The sequence below is a fragment of the Ambystoma mexicanum genome, chromosome 13, assembly GCF_040938575.1.
Source record: "Ambystoma mexicanum isolate Mex_15411 chromosome 13, UKY_AmexF1_1, whole genome shotgun sequence".
NCBI lineage: Eukaryota > Metazoa > Chordata > Amphibia > Caudata > Ambystomatidae > Ambystoma > Ambystoma mexicanum.
Window position 1 is genome coordinate 82702419 of NC_090938.1, and position 17369 is coordinate 82719787.

A 17369-nucleotide genomic window follows, 5' to 3' on the forward strand; every position below is an offset into this window, starting at 1 on the left:
TTAAAGAATGTCCTATTTGGTTTGAGGGCAAAACCGTGTGTTTAACCTGCAAAACTGCTGGGACATCAATGCATTACTACGGAAAATAGGACATATGTGTTTGTCCCAGGGGTAGAGGAAGGATTAAAGTGTCTCTAATAATTATTATAGATCATTTTAGTCAATCACTTTCTTTTCATGTCTTCTAGGTCATCAAAGACCTTGAAGATGAAAGGCAGAAGCATGCACAAGACACTGCCGAGGGCGATGATGTCATGTACATGTTGGAGAAGGAACGCGAACGGCTCTTGCAGCAGGTATGTATTGGCATGCAATGTTTGCATGTTGGACCTGGAGAAGTTCTACTTTGGTGTCAGATGTGGGAGTCAAAAATCCCGGATCCCCGAAGGATGTTCATGACGACTCATTTTTTTTAAAGTATATGTTTTCAATTGGCTTTTATGGAAAAACAAAACCATCAAAAATTGGCGTACAGCGTTGTAGTTCAATATCCCTGTTAAAGATCCAAAGAAAGGAAAAACCAAAAACCCCTAAATGGAGAAGAGAAAATAAAGCAATCCCTTGTACTCTATGCACCTAAAACTGTACCCTAGGAACCCTACAACTGACCACCCCCTTTCCTACACTATCAACATCCCCCTCCCTTCACCCCCCATCAATCCCGGCCTGATTATTACCAATCAATGTTTCCACCTGTCAAGTTGGATTTGTCCGATCTCTCCTTGTTGAGATTACTGCCCACTGTGGTTCCCAGCATGTAACAATCAATTTTAACATCTTTGTCCTTTTACTTGCTAAGGTGGTAAATCTTTGGGGGGCCAATAGCTAAGCTATTAAGTGTACCCCATTCCAATTCTCTAGGTTGCTCACTTCCGCAGCCCTCCTTTGTGCATGCACCGTCATGACGACACTGATAATACCCGATGAGGGTGAAACACGTATATGGTCGTCCGCTTCCATGAGAGTGGCCTATCTTGCATTGATCAAGCTACAAATAAAATAGCGCTGCCTTTTAAGACCAAGACAAAAGTTTGAAAGACAAAGCATGCTTTTCAGTTTGTGTGATCGAGTACACGTGACCATCTGTTCATTGCAGTACGGTTGAACCTCTGCAGCCTTTATAAAGACCCCGCTTGGGTCAAAACCTGTGTCGGCACCATAGATGTTAATAAAACAAGCACTCTGAACCATTCGAGTTGACACAGACTGATCATTTCCTTTGCTCCACATATCAAACCAAATTGGTTTACCTACTAATATAAAATATCCAGCGCCCTGGTACTTGTGTTTCCCACAACCCACTTCCTTAACGCACCATGTGTTGTGTTTACAACTAGTGATGTCCACAAGTAGTGTCAGCCTGCCATATAGATGAATTAAATAGATGTCTGTTTTTGTCACATTGTAAATGGAGCAAATGCATCTTGTAGTATTCTCTATGCAACCAACAAAAATGTGTTTGCCCCTTTTCGTCTTTGAAAAATCGCGATGGAATTTACTAAGGCACACTTAACTGCTAGACCGGAGATCAGTAAAGCTGGCCCATCTCCTGGAAGGCTGGCCCATCTCCTGGAATGCAGAATCTTTTCATCTCTTCTTATGGGGAGCAAAGGGAATGCTAAGAGTTTGTTACACCATGATTTCTTTAAATTATGGACATGAAACGTCCATTAAGGCGCATGTTGGCGCTCAAACACCAACCGGATGTAGTGATTAGACCACTGTGTAATGAAAACTAAGCAAAGTTAATCGAGTAGCCAAGAATTTGCAAGTGGAAACCAGAGTAGACGAAATGCCATGGTAGTAACACCAGAAAACCAGTGCTGAGCAGGGAGGGGAGTGAAAAGGAGGGGCGAGATGAATAAACTCGGTCTTCGACAGATCGAGTTTTAGTGAAAGGTAAGTCTTCCTGACCTCAAACTTCTGGAGAAGATCCTACTCGACTCTGGATGCCCTTGATTGATCCCGCCCAAAGATAGGGTGTTGTGTTTTTGTCATAGTAGTGGGGGGATAGCAACTCCGGAGCCCAATACCTCGTCTCAAAGGAGTTCCATGTAGATGTTAAATGAAGTGGCATCAACCTCCTTGAGCACACCACAAGGCATTTGGGGTAAAGGGGGGCATCAGATCTGAAGGACTTCAGCTGGACTAATTCAGGCAGTCCAGATAGGAGAGCTAAAATACCACCGAATGACATGCACTCACAACCAAAACCAGGCAAGAATGGACCGCAATAAATGACTGTATGAAATGCCACTGAGCGATCTTGAAGAGCAAGCAAATGGCGGTCACCATGTGCAGCACGCGCAAGTCTTCGTTCACTTCTTCATTCACCTCCTGCAGAGTGGCGGTTTCTCTGCTACACCAAAGGTGGAGCCCAGATTGGCATGATCTGTGGGAAGGTGCTTTTGCTATTGTGGTGCTACACATGTTTCAAGGCGCTTTTCCAGGAAAGTTGAACTGGAGATGGGGTGATAAATCGAAGAGTAGGCCATGTGTGGCAGCAGTGGTGTGAAACCTGGCCAGATATCAAATTATTGGTACCTATGAGATGTAATCCATTGGAAGGAAAGTTTTGAGATGGCTTTGGAAATGGGCTTAACTGGGTAGGCAGGAATGGTGTTATCCATGTAGGCAGATGCTTTCATACACACGAGGATGTTTAGGGAATCCCTAAATTTGACTAGTCGGTGGTACCATCTAGAGGTAAGATGAGTTAAGCACTCGCCTCACACATCGGGCCAGCCTGCAGTTCCCAATTAGGATTCCCTTGATGGGGTCAACTCAGCCCCTCACCATTCCAAGGTCAATACATTGAGTTTAACTAAACTCACTAGTTACACCGGTTCAAGGACCCACAAAGAGGAACGTGTACTTCCTTGTCGGGACCTGCTGGCCCATTCACCACAAGAGATGCATTGTGGGTGCACTGACCTACAGGACTGGCGTGTGACTTCCAAGTCGGCACCACAACCCCCCCCGCCCCCCACGTAATGCATGCATTACCTTGTTTGCCCGCATCCTGCTCTTCGGAGGTAAAACTCCATTGGAATATGGCAGCCGCATCAACCTTTGTTTCTACTGTGAATTATACTAACTTTGTCCCGCCCTGCCTTGCCCGCAAGCAGCTACATCAGGTTCCTTGCGGGGAGCCACGAGGCGAAGGAGCCCCCCACAAAGGACCCACACCATGGACCATGTCCTTCAACGTCAGCGCCCTGTCATGTCTGGGAAGACCGTAAAGTCCTTGTGGAAACCTGACGTATTCTCCCCCCACTCCCTCAGAATCTTCCATTCAGGTGGTCAGACAAGGGCCATCGTTCTTTGGATCCTGACCCTGGGGGTGGACTAGCGAGGGAGGATCACCTGAGTGGAGGGTCACAGGGGGATTGGGAGGTGGATACCCGAAGATGAGACATGGTATCTCCCCCCAGTACTGAAAAACACCTTACCCTACTCTCCATCAGCTTTTGTGGGGTGTTTACAATCGCGCCTCATCTCCCCCACCCCATTTCCAACAAGTACTGCAATGAGGAGGAGGTGACTAAGTTCAGTGAAGATTACCCATAGAAATAACATGGGGGAAAGTAAGGGAAAACGTACCCTAGAAAGAACTCTGGTTGTCCCACTAATGGTCATGCAGGGTCAGGCACTCTATAGTAACTACTCACACCTGACTCCACTTGACAGTTTGGTTCACTATAAAAGGTGTGGTCATGCACACAAGGCGCGAGCTGTTGAGGCAGTTTGGACCGGTGGAGTCCAGGAGCGGAGAGAGGCAGGAGCTGCAGGCTGGAGGAGAAGTGTGAGTGTGTTGCAAGGGAGCCGGAGAACCACTGCCTGCATTCTGCAGGCTAGTTCTGAAAGAGTGCTTGTTCACGTGGGGCCAGTGCTGACCCAAAGGGTGCCTGAGGGGCAGGTGGTGAGACCCTGACCTCAACCCTGCACTTCCAGGACGACCCGCCTTTCAACGGGACGCTGCCTGGTGAGTTTCATGGGGAATGTGAGAGACCCTCTTGGAGCATGCGTTTGGATGAGAGCAGAGCGGGAGAAAGGCACGGAAATACAATGAAAAACCCCTACCCCTTGAAAAACGATGGCATAGGGGAAAGGTTGGAATGGAGGAAAAGGCACATCCTGTACCATGGAACTTGTGTTTTTGAATGTGGAGAAGGGCTCCCTATGAAATGAAAAAAGAACTGTGGCATGTTAAGTTGTGTGTATGGAAACCGGAAGAGGCCTAAAGCTTGGGGAAAGGAACCCCGAGAGGCTCAACCAAGTTGGAGATGTATTATTTATTTGTATTTATTTTATTTATATTTGTATTTCTCCAGCATGGGGTCTGGTATGGATTCACATGCTCATGAATATTCCCCGTCGTCAGGCCGGGAATCCTCGGTATAGAAAAAATCAGTGTCAGTTTCGTTTCTGATCTGTATTTCTTAGTAGTAACCAATCACTAGTCTCTGGGTCATACCGCCCCCAGCCAATGACTTCCCTCTCCCTAAGCCCCGCCTCTGGCAGCCATCCTCAGATTTTTACCGCACGTTCAAGTGTTGGGAGTCCTTGTGCTGTAGCTCTCGAGGTTTTGCTGCGTTTCCGTGCTTTTTCAGGAGATTTTTTCTCATTTTTCGGTAAAAATTGAGCCTCAAGCTCCACCGTTTATACATACGATCAAAGGGGACCAGTTTCAGAGTTTTCTATGCCCCTCAAGAGTGAAGATTTTGTCGAGTTATGCTTTTTTGGAAGATTCCAGAAGTTCCGAGGCCTACCCCGGACATGGCCCAGGGGAAAGGAAGCTCGACGTCCGAGAAGCTGTTCAGGACCTGCCCTGGATGGCAGCTTCAGAATGTGTTCAAGGAGGACAAGCATTCGTTATGCCTCTACTGTCTCCATGAGGACAAGTCGCACGTGGAGAAGGACTGTGCGTTTTTGTGGGAACATGTCGGAGTGGACCATGAAGGATCGCCACCTCTGTCTCGCAAACTGGCTGGAAGGGAAGAGCCCGTCAGGCGAGAAGAAGAAAAAGAAGTCCGAGCGGTCTTCTAAGTCCTGTGACGGCGCTCCGGCGACGGGGGCCCAACAAAAGGCCAAGCACCGCGAGTCCGCGGGCACTGGGAGCCCCAAACGGTCGGGCCCCTTGGTTGCCAGGCAGGGCGCATCCTCCCCGGTGCCATCGACCACGAGCCAACGCTCTGGCTCGGGTAAGAGGAAGTGAGAGAACCCGGCGAAGCTTCTGGAGAGGCCCCGGTCGATCTTGAAGATTCCGGCAGAGGCGGAGCGAGGCTCGGACCCTCCCCCCAAGGTGAAGGCCCCAGGCATACAGAAGGTGACGATTGCCTTAATTTACCCTGCTAAGACCTCGATGGAGTATGTCGCAGCGGCCCTGGCTCAGCCTGTGGAGGATACGCCAGCGGAGGCGACCGCAGGATCCAGAGTCTCCATGTCACCCCGGAGGGAGTAGTCTTTCAGGCCCATTGAGAAGACTCCCACGAAGTCCCCGTTGGAAAAGGAGGGGGAGGAGGAGGGGCAGGTGGCCATCGTGGATACGGACACGACCTCTGAAGAAGAGCTCATCGAAGTCGTGGAGGAGGCCCAGCCCATCGGGAGGGATCCCGACGAGAGCGACGGTGCTGCCGACTAGGTTCCTCAAGAGCCCTCGCTCCCGTTGTTTCTGGTGCCGCAGGACACTTCGGCAGCCATTTTGTCAGCGATTCAGTATTTATGCTCGGAGATAAGGACAAGATTGCCCCTCCCCCCGACGGAGGTACCTGAGCCAGACCCGACAGGGGAAGCGGAGCTGGGACCTTCGGAAAGTCCACCACATAAGAAGAGGACGCATCCTCCGCCACCTCTCCCACCTCTGTGGCCTGCTCCGCCTTCCCCCCGGTCTACTACCCACGGGGATGATACAGGCACGGACACGGCTACAACGGGTACAGATGATGATGATGATGATGGTGGTGACGACGGGACGTGTCCCCCGCCGCCCCCTGCTCGGGCGTCCCCGCCCGACGAGATTGGATCCTTCCATGCCATGATTTCCAGGGCATCCAAGCTCTTCCAGCTCTGCCCCGAAGAGAAGAAGGAAGGGTTCCTTTACCAACGGAGCGAGGCTAAAAGGAAGACGGTCCTCGCCGTACCACTTCTTGACATCTGGGATGAGGGGTTCGCCCTCCTCAAGAACCCTGCAAAGAGGGACCGGTATGAGAAGAAGTACCGGGTCCCCAACACTGCCCCTTGTGCCTTTGGGCGCAACCTACCCCGGATTCGGTTGTTTCAGCGGCAGCAAAGAAGAAAGCTGGGGGGGCATCGGCCTCGACATCAACTTCCCCACCGGACGGCAAAGGCAGGAAGCTGGACACGAAGGGACGACGGGTCCTCTCATCCGCAGCGACGACTATCAAGGCGGCCAACTTCCTGGCTATCGTAGCCCGCTACGACGGAGTCGTGGTTCAAAATCGCCCCTCTATTGGACATCTTTCCGGATGCCAAAAGGGCTGAGGCCCTTGAAATCTTACAGGAAGGTGAGCTTGCTTCGGACCACGCCATCACGGTGGCAACGGACATCGCCAACACCGGTTTACGTCAGTTGGGCAACAGCGTTTGCCTGAGACGACGAGGATGGCTCAAGGTGACGGATTTCCACCAGGACGTACCCTTCGACGGGAACAACTGTTTGGGAAGGCGGTTGATGAGTCCCTTCAGGCTATCAAGACAGACACAGGGACTGTCCGGGCAGTGGGAGTGCTCCAACAATGACGGCCGTCCTTTCGGAGCTCCGGAGGCAGACAAGGTGCCTCCAAGGGATCCGGCAGTGGCTCCTCGACGTACCAACAAGCGGCAAGATCTTGTCTCGGGAGGCCTACAGACGACGCGGCTAGTCAGGTGGTGCCCGTCGACGTCGACAGGGAGGTCAAGGAGGCAAGGCGGCCTCCAAACAAGATTGAACCGACCGTGAGGTCGGGCCCCCGCCAAAGCACCCCGGTGGAAGGCCGGCTGGCGAGGTTCGTCAGCGTGTGGGAGTGGGCGTCCACCGACCGTTGGGTGCTGGACGCCCTGGCCCAAGGGCACGCTCTCGAGTTCCAGAAGAAGTGCCCTCGCGTTCCACCCGTGGCCAGGAAGGAAAATCGCGTCCCTCAACTACTGTTGGAAGTAAGGGCAATGCTCAAGAAAGGTGCCATCGAGCTCGTCCCAAAGAGGCTTCGGGGCTCCGGAGTTTACTCAAGGTACTTCCTCGTAAAGAAGACAGGAGGATGGCGTCCCATCCTGGACCTGCGACGACTGAATAAGTACATCAAGGCACAGAAGTTCCGGATGGTCCCCCTCCAGCACGTGCTGGGAGAGCTGGAGGAGGGCGATTTCCTGTCGACTTTGGACTTGGAGGATGCATACTTCCACATCCCCATTCTAAAAAGACACCGAGAGTTCCTCAGGTTCGTGGTCCAAGGGCGGCACTACCAGTTCAAGGCCCTCCCGTTCGTATTGAAGTCGGCACCCAGGGTGTTCACCAAGTGCCTTGCACCGGTGGCGGCGCAGCTGCACCTGCAGGGGGTCCACGTCTACCCCTACCTGGACGACTGGCTCATCCGTGCAAGGACAAGGGAGCTCGCCGTGGAGACCGTCCAGCTGTCCAGACCGTCCAGCTGCTCACGGACCTGGGGTTCTCCATCAACTTTCCAAAATCCCACCTGGTCCCGTCGCAAGTCGCCCTGTTTCTGGGAGCCAAGCTGGACACAGTATCGCGCCTGGCCTCGCCGTCGGAGGAAAGGACCAGGACCATCCTGGGCAAGGTGCAGCATCTGCTGGCCACGGACATGGCCAGGGTAAGATCTATCAAGTCCCTCCTCGGGATGATGTCCCCCTGCATTTATCTGGTGCGCCTTTGCAGGCTTCGGATGCGCCCCTTACAAGAGTTCCTCGACGCCCGCTGGGTCCAGTCGACGGGCAGCTTCGAGGACAGGATCCCACTCAACGAGACGTTCAATCAGGCGATCCGGTGGTGGGGTGCCCACTCTCATCTGTCGGCGGGCACAGACTTTCAGACCCCAGCTCACCAGGTGACGTGACGACGGATGCCTCCCTGGAAGGTTGGGGAGCGCACTCCGGAGATCTTCACGCGAGAGGCCTTTGGCTCCCGGAGGAGACGTCACTCCACATCAACATCTTGGAGCTCTGCGCAGTGTTCTGGGCCCTCGGGTCTTTTCTTCTGTCCCTCAAGGGCAAGGTGGTGAGGATCTTCACCGACAACACCACCACGATGTTTACATCCGGAAGCAGGGCGGAACCAGATCCCCTGCCCTATCCAAGGAAGCCCAGGATCTGTGGCATTGGGCCGTTGCCCAAGGGTTGTTTCTGGTGACTTCATCTTGCAGGAATAAAAAACACCATCGCCGACTCTCTCAGCAGAGAGCTGCACTCGTGCCACGAGTGGGAACTACGCCAGGATCAAGTGAATCGACTTTTCCGACGATGGGGCCAATCCCAGATCGATCTCTTCACGACAGCGACTAACTCCAAGTGCCGGAGGTTCGCCAGCAGGTTCCCCTATCCGAGGAGCATGGGCGATGCTTTCTCGTTCCTCTGGGACGCCCTATTTCTTTATGCGTTCCCGCCGTTGCCGTTGCTGCTCCGGCTCATCAACCAGCTCAAGAGGTCCCGGTGCAGGATGATCCTCCTCGCACCGGCATGGCCGAGACAGATCTGGTTCCTGGACCTTCTGGACTTGTCGGCGTCCACACCAGTCAAGCTGCCGACGGATGCGGATCTTCTCTCCAGAGAAGGAGGCGCCATTCTTCATCACAACCCAGAGTCGCTGAACTTGCAGGCCTGGCTCCTGCAGCACTAGAGTTTGGAGGGTACGACATCCCAGCCGACTGCAGAGAGGTCTTGCAAAGCACAGGGCGTCCTCAACTCTCAAGTGCTACGGACATAAATAGAAGAGGATTTCTGTCTGGTGCCGTGCACAGAAGATTAACCCTCTGCGGATTACAGCCCCTCAAGTATTGCCATACCTACTGTGATTGGCCAAGGCTGGACTAGCTCACGCTTCCATCAAGATACATCTGGCCGCCATCTCATGATACACCAGGACTACGGGACGGGCGTCCTTGTGGTCTCATCGGCTGGTGAAGGAATTTATGAAAGGATTGTTCCGATCATTTCCGCCGGTGAAGGCCCCTGCCCGGCGTGGGAGCTCAACGTGGTGCTGACCAGGCTCATGGGAGGGGGGCCCATTTGAGCCTATGCATTCGGCATCGTTGAAGTTTCTGTCGTGGAAGACAGCTTTTCTCGTGGCCATCACCTCCGCACGACGAGTGGGAGAGATCCAGGCCCTATCTTGCAAGCCACCATACTTGACTTTTCACGACACGTGGGTGGTGCTGAGGACGCACCCCGCCTTCATGCCCAAGGTGCCGTTGGACTTCCACCTCAACGAACCCTTGGTGTTGCCAGTTTTCTTCCCGTCGCCTTTGTCGCCGGCTGAGAGGACTCTGCACTCGCTGGACGTAGCTAGAGTGCTGAAGTTCTACGTGGACCGAAACGGAAGAGTTTTCGGAAGACATCACAGCTGTTTGTAAACTTTGGACCTGTGAATGAAGGGAAGGCTCTCTCGAAGGCTTCCATTTCCAGATGGCTCTCCGGCTGCATCATGCACTGTCACCGGTTGGCAAACCAACCGCTGCCCGGCCGTCCGAGAGCCCACTCGACCAGAGCGATCGCTGCTACCACGGCGTTCCTTTCTAGTGTGCGCCTGCTCGACATCTGCAGGGCTGCGACGTGGAGGTCGACACACACCTTCATGAGATTCTACTGCGTCGATCGGGACTCCAGGGTCGGCCAAGCAGAGCTGCGCAATCTGTTCGCTTAAGGTGAGCCTGGTGAGGAGGTAAGAGATGCTTAATGTTGAGTGTTTTGGTATTGATTAATGTTTAGCCTGTTTGCCACCTCCCGTGGTTGTGCATGTGTATACTGCTATGTATTCTTATATTCATGAGCATGTGAATCCATGCCAGACCCCATGCTGGAGAAGGAACAAGTTACTTACCTGTAACTGTTGTTCTCCAGCATCGGTCTGGCATGGATTCAAATGCGAACCCTCCCGCCTACCCCTCTGCGGCTCTTCACTTGGTCATAATGCCACTTTACGTGCTACCAAATCTGAGGATGGCTGCCAGAGGCGGGGCTTAGGGAGAGGGCAGTCATTGGCTGGGGGCAGTATGACCCAGAGACCAGTGATTGGTTACTACTAAGAAAGACAGATCAGAAACAAAACTGATACTGATTTTTTTTCTATACCGAGGATTCCCGGCCTGACGACGGGAAATATTCATGAGCATGTGAATCCATGCCAGACCCATGCTGGAGAACAACAGTTACAGGTAAGTAACTTGTTCCTTGTAAAGCGCCTAGCAGCCTGGAGACATTGAGGCGCTGTTTCAAGAATGTGTCTTAGTTACAGGGGTGGGGTTAATGCAGGGTTACATTGGTCCGAACAGGGTTACAGTAGTTGATTGGCTTACATTGGTCCGTACAAGGTTGTGTTGTGTTGTACTGTTGAAAGGACTGAAGCGTGGGTAAGGGAACCTTGAGAGGCTTACAAAAGGGACTGTTACAATGATTCTATGGTGTTTTGAAACTTGAATAAGCTAAAGCTTGGGGAAGGGAACCCCAAGGAACAAGACACTTAAGGTAGTTGGAATAACTACCAGGTGCCTATGGAGAAGATCTTCCTTACAGTCCTGTTGATTGAACTCATTTCTGTGATATTAACCAAGCATCATCTGGTGAGAAGACCACCTGAAACCAACCTTGGTTTCCACTTTTTGTTGAACCACAATTGTTTTGAAAATACTTTTTCACGTTTTTTGTACAGAGTGTGAGGGCAAGCATAGGTTTAGACGGACAGACTTTTATTTTGGACTATTAGACAACGACGGCCTTAGAAACATCATTTAATGGAATTCACCCTTTAGACTTGGGGGCCAGTCGGGCTTTACACCAACCCAGTTACTTTGGTAAATAAAGGTTTTAAAACTAACCCTTTTGAGTCTGTGTCTCTCTTGATGCCATGCCTGTCTTGCACCTTACTGCCTCGTCGTAGCAAAGCAATGCATCTGTTCGTCAATAATTTACAGCGCTTCTCATTGTCCCCCTAACGCGTTTTAATATTGCGCCGGCATGATTTCCATCATCACAAACAACTTTCTCCACCTAATAACGAAGTCTAGCCCCACACAGTATATGTAATGGGCCGCAACTTACAGATTGACACTTTTCAGCCTGTACTGCTTATGCACCTGCCGTAACCTACATGATTACGACAGCCTTGTGCTGCACATGTAACATCCCGTAACCTACCCGATTATGAATTGGCAGCCTTGTGCTGTATATGTAACTTACTGGTAACTCACGACAACATCTTGAAACACCTTATCCAATGCAACTAGTGTCTAGATGCCTCAGGGTTTTGTGCATTGCTGTAAATTCAAAAATAAATAAATAAAATGAAGTGCTTACAAGCAGAGGAAAGTGTGCCTGAATTGCTACATAAAACGCAATTATTATTAACTGAAAACCATAAGTATCATGGAGCCAATGATCAGAAATGGTCACAACTTTGGACACAACAGAGTGGCTCCTAAGAAGCCAATCTAGAAGAGATCAGGGGGGTCTGAGAGGCATAGAGTTGTTCCATGCACACACATGCCATTATAAATTCATGGTGTAACCATGTTTTTTTTATGCAAGTCTCTTTACAACCAATGGGGAACACTTTTTGATACTCATGTTATTTGTATATTATTTGCATAGCTCTCCGTCCACTTTTGAACTAGAAGTGATTTTATTGTCTTTTCAGTTTTTTTGCCATTGCCTCTTTAATCTTGCTGACAGGTGTACGTATTTCGGCAAAACCTCTTCAGGGCATTTATTAAGAATCGTAACTTTTGTATGAGCCTCTTTCTGCTGGAGCTTATTTCAAGAATCTCCTTTTTTTTGTACTTGCAGTTGGAATTCGAGAAGTCTCAAGTCAAGAAATTGGAAAAGGAACAGAAGAAGCTGTCGACGCAACTGGAGGAGGAGAAATCCCGCCATAAGCAATTGTCGTCCATCCTGGTGGCCGAGTGCAAAAAAGCCACCAGCAAAGCTGCCGAAGAGGTGCAGCGCGTGGAAGACATGAGCTTGCGGCTGGAGAAGGCGAAAAGCCAAGTGGCCAAGTTGGAGGAGGCCCTGGCAGCCGAGAAGAAGAGGGGCCTCCAGATGGAGGCCCAAGTGGAGAAACAGCTGTCCGAGTTTGACATCGAGAGGGAGCAGCTGAAAGCCAAATTGAACCGAGAAGAAAACCGGACAAATGCCCTGAGCGTGGAGCTGGCGCATCTGAAGAAGGTCCTAGCAGACCTCGAGGCATCGGGAAAAACCGCAGGAAAACCAAACCATCTACACCAAAATTCTGTTCTTGTGTCGGTCGGAGTGGAAACAGAAAATCCACTTCAGGTCTCTGTCTTTTGCCAGACAGAGATGATGTCCAATGAGAAAAACTATCCAATGGGGGTAGACCGAGTGGATCACATTACATTGTCCAGTCCAACCGTACCGAGCCACTCCTTTGCCAAAACTAATGGCCATTACAACATGGGGATGCAAACAAGTGATGACGTGCTGCATTTGCACGTTGGTGAACACCAAAGTGAAAAGCCTCCTCTCCCGGGCCATGAAAATCACTCTGAAAATGGAAGTTCTCCAAACCGCATTGAGTCCCCAATCCACATGTCGCATCTATCATCAGGTGGCATGTCCCCAAGCAGCACAGCCACTTCATCATTAACTTCCTCGCCGTGTTCCTCACCGGTGCTTAGTAGGCGTTTGATTGGTGCATCAGCCGGTAGCCCGGGCTACCAGTCTTCCTATCAAGTTGGGATCAACCAGCGTTTTCATGCTGCGCGACATAAATTCCAATCTCAGTCGGAACAAGATCAGCATGCAAGTGGTCTCCAAAGTCCACCTCCTCGCGATCTCTCTCCGATCATGCCTGACAATTCTGCCGCAAAACAGTTAGCTCGCAATACTGTCACTCAGGTGCTCTCCAGATTTACGAGTCAACAGGTGCCCACCAAGCCGCAAGCCCCCAACAGTTCTCCATTCGGCACAGACTACAGAAACCTAGCCAATTCCGCAACCCCAAAAAATGAATTGAATCATTCGTTGAGCCCCGTTAAAGTCTCCTGCCCGCTGGGGCCTTTGTCTCCTGGGATTAAATCGCCAACAATACCAAGAGTGGAACGCGGGCATCCTCCACCAATTCCTCCCAAGAAACCGGGCTTGGCTCAATCTCCGGCCTCCCCCGGCCCCCTTACCAAAACATCCAGCCAGATCGCGGCCTTGGGTGCAATGGCGGACATGTCTAGCAACGGTTGTGCTAGCAACGTGGCAGTAGCCAATGGCAATGAATTTGAGATTATGGTGCCGTCAAGTAGCTAGCTGTTATGGACATATGTACTCACGCGCACATTCCGTATTAACCAGTCCTACACAACGTAAAGAAGACTGTTCTAAAATGCTGAACTATTGTTTAAAATGATCAAATATGAGTTATTTATTTTGGTAATAGAAGAAATTATTATATACAATTTTTAGTATACTTTTTCTAGTTTTCTTACCCTATGAATAGCCTGAACTTATGCTTTTTTCAAAAGGGTAAACACTGTACAGCACTAAACTGTAGTACCTGAATGTTTTAATTCTGTTCGTCAGGAATTCACATGTTCTCATTTTATCCTTTTGGGGGGAGGGGCGGGCGCAGGTGGGCATAGGTATTGTAAATGAAGTCCCAGTCGTGTCAAAACACTATAAAGGACATTTTTCAAATTTTACGGACGGTTTGTTACACAGTTAGTCAAATGTAAATGAATAATGGGGAGGGCCCTTTTAAGAATGCAGTTTTTTTTTTAAATGACGAAAGAGCATGTGGCAAACCTGTGAGGCGACAAAAATGATCGTCTTGAAACCGCTCTAGTCACTGCACCCCAGGTCCCCACTGGGGAACACTTGACGATTTGCGTTGTTTTGAACCTGTGCTTCGACTGATGAAATGGGCAAGGAAAAAAAGAAAAAGGCTGGCCAACATGTACATTTAAAAATGTAGACTTGTCTTGCTTGCTGCTCCTTTAGATGAAACAGCCTGACCTAGCATTGTTGTTAACAGGGGGCGGGACTATTGCGTGTACCTGTAATTGTGTAATGCACTGTTCGCCTTTCTAATCACGTGGACATCCTTTGTGCAATTCTCGCCCCAGTTACTTGCGCCTACACAAAGTGCCTGAACTAATCCTGCAATAACAGTGCGGTTATCTGATAAACCGGAATTAACATATGGTGCTTTTCTCTTTTCAGTAACCTCTGATGTATATCACAAGTAAACGTCGTGTCTTGTGAACGTTATTCGATGTTATGGTGGGTAAAGGTGGGCGCTTGGAGTACAACATGGCCGACATTAGTTTCTGAGACTCCAACATGGCCGACATTCGTTTCTGAGACTCCATTATCCAATGGTAGATTTCTAATTCAAAGTCCCTTCTCCATCTTTCCTGGTTTTTGTCAACCCTGGTGTGCGCCATTATCTCTATTTCATTTTTGGTTGGTTAATATTGATGTGTTGTTTTCAAATGTTTGATTTCAAAAAGAAAACTGTTTAGCACGACCTACCATCACATATAGGGCTTTCACCAAAGCATTTAACATAGAACATGTTTATATACAATTATTATTTATTTATTGTTTCAGTATAAAACTTTACACAGAAAGATTCTAAATATATCATATTTATAAAATCCCATCAAATTATCTACAAAGCATACCTACAATCACGATAATTTGATTGGATTTTATGAACATTTTATGATGTGATATATTTTGATATATTTCAATACATTTTGAATCTTTCTGTTTACAAGTTTTTATGCTGAAACACAATAGATAAATTACTGAGACAATTATTAATTACCATGCCAAATTGGTTCTCATTTAACAGCCTCCCAAGGATGAAAGGCCCAGTTTTCCTGGCTTGGATTTGAACCTGTGATGTTCAGATCACACACATTAGCAGACCGAGTTTAACTCTCTGAGCTATATTGCAGCTAAATTACATGCACGGTGTACAGCGGCCCACTTGAAAGTCTGTTCTGCAGTGTCATATGGGGTGGGATTGCAAAAATTGCATCGGTGCATGGGCAATCAACACTGGGGCAAATGGCGGGGGTCCGAATACCGCTATGAACCCTGCCAACCCTTGCCAAATGCTCTAAGCCCTAAAGCTCCTAGCCAAAGGCGGTCGCGTTTTTCAGTTTGTTTTTGCTTTCTTCATTTTTTGCTGTTTTTTTTGCAGTAAAAGCTGTCTTGACCGAATTTGTTATTTTTTGAGTTATTTCTTTTAGTGTCTACCAAACCTATTTTGCATGAGAAACTAATCAAACTTTGTCAAATGTTATTAATGTAGTCACTGGTCTGCCTTTTCATTTCCAGGGCAAAGATTTCCTTGAGAAAATATGTTGCACAGTAATGTAGTTGTCAACATGATTCCCTTCCAATATGTAGCACTTATCCAGTCACCCAAGTAAGCTTGTTTGTACCAGTGCCACGATGCCCATGGGCTGCTTTTGTGCGCTTTATAAATGTAAATAAACGATTTCTGCTTTTCCCAATTATAAAAATCAGACTACAGCTCCCAGAATGCAGAGAAAAAAACCAAGACTGGATAAGCACCTACAGACTGGAATGGATCGTGATGGCTACTATGAAATAACGGATGTGGTGCATTTTCTTTTTCAGTCAGTTGCCAACAAACTATATGTAATCTATGCAGACTAAAGCCCGGCACACTGCGCTACTTTCTTGTGTGCTCAGCATCGAAATGGCAAGGGACGAGTAATGAGTCAGTCATACCCATTTGGTCATTGGCATCTTTGCTGATACTGGCATTCGGGCTTTCCCGCAAGTGCCCTGTAGTAAGGTGGCTACGGTGTTTTGGGCAGAACTCGGGGCTGTGCTACAATCTAGCAAATCGAAATGGTGGATAACCCCAACATGCTATTTTTGACCCTAAAATGTAAAATTCTCTGCTCATTGTAAGGGCGGTGGAAAGCCAAAATCACACTTTGTTTGGCGCAGGATCAAGTCTTGCTCCAGTTCTGAAAAAAAAACATTCGTATAAAAGAACTGAGCCTGGCAGGATTCTGACTTGGTTGGGCCCCAAACAATAAATGGTGCACATTTTAATTGTTTTTAAAGCAATGGAAGACGAATATATTAGGTGCACCAGTAACTAGACTTTTCTGCTTGTTGTTTTAAATTTTTACCCCCCACTTAGCCGGATTTTCTCGCTTTTCTTTGTCACCTCATTTTCAGCCTCACTGTGTGTCTTACTTATTGTCACTGAATCTCAAAGAAATGTTATTCGTGTTTCTAAGCAGTCCCCCGAGCGGCCAAAAGCCTCATTCAAATGTAAAAAATGGTACCCTAATAATGGATGTGACATTGGTGTGTTTGGTTCTGCCGCCCTCTGCCGGCCACTTCTTCTGTTCCCTAGTGCGCTGCCAGAATATTTAATGAAGCCACAGATGTAATGGTGTGTTAGGGTTCGATGGCTAGTGTATAAGGAGGGGAGTGGCAAGGGATGTCCCTCAAACATCTCTTGGGACAGAATTTCAATGCTTTGGTACACTTGCATTGCTGAAAGGTTGGAGATGTGTAGTGCGACACAAAGCATGAATGCCCCGAACCTGCAGGACATGCTGGCCTACAGAAGGAGCAATAGTCTGCATTGACCATTTGGTTGCCTTCAATTATAAACCCTTGTGTGTGTGTCCGACTGCAAATAAGGTGTATTCCCTGCTGATTCAAATTAAATTGGGAGGGTGAGCTGGTGCTTGGGAGGGAACCTCAGCAGAGCTACTGTTGGTAGCGGAGACCAAACCTAAGGCATTTATCAAATTCATTGCAAGACCAAAGTAAAAAGTATCCCCTTACTGTGTACCTCATTCCCAAGAGGCGGGTGACCTCTGTAGAGGTCGGCATATACCAAAGGACTTGCTGGAAACATGTCAACATGATCCCAGTGCTCTGTGTGTTTGCCCCTCTGTTAACTGCATGCGGTGACCACAAAACCTTTTGCACTGCAGGTGCACACCCAAAAGATTTTGGTCTGTGTGCATGTTCTAACTGGATCTACCTGGTACCCATGCATCTGTCATTACAGTATTTAAAGACCATTGTCAGACAAACTATTTTTTGCTTTTTGTTACACATCATGGAAACGTGCACATATAAAGTATGGCGTGAGCTATTAAACAATAATTCAACTCTAAAGCTTCACT

General features: G+C 48.9%; 1 protein-coding gene across 2 annotated transcripts in view; it reads left to right on the plus strand.

Annotated features, from left to right (window-relative positions):
* CTTNBP2NL (CTTNBP2 N-terminal like) overlaps positions 1-13871 on the plus strand; it is a 203058-nt gene extending 189187 nt beyond the window's left edge. For both annotated transcript variants that reach the window (XM_069633322.1, XM_069633323.1), the window contains exons 4-5: positions 189-296; positions 12010-13871. In XM_069633322.1, the coding sequence (XP_069489423.1) occupies positions 189-296; positions 12010-13479 (1578 nt within the window). In that variant the 3' untranslated portion in view covers positions 13480-13871. The remainder of the gene's footprint in view (positions 1-188; positions 297-12009) is intronic.
* Positions 13872-17369: the final 3498 nt, after the last annotated feature.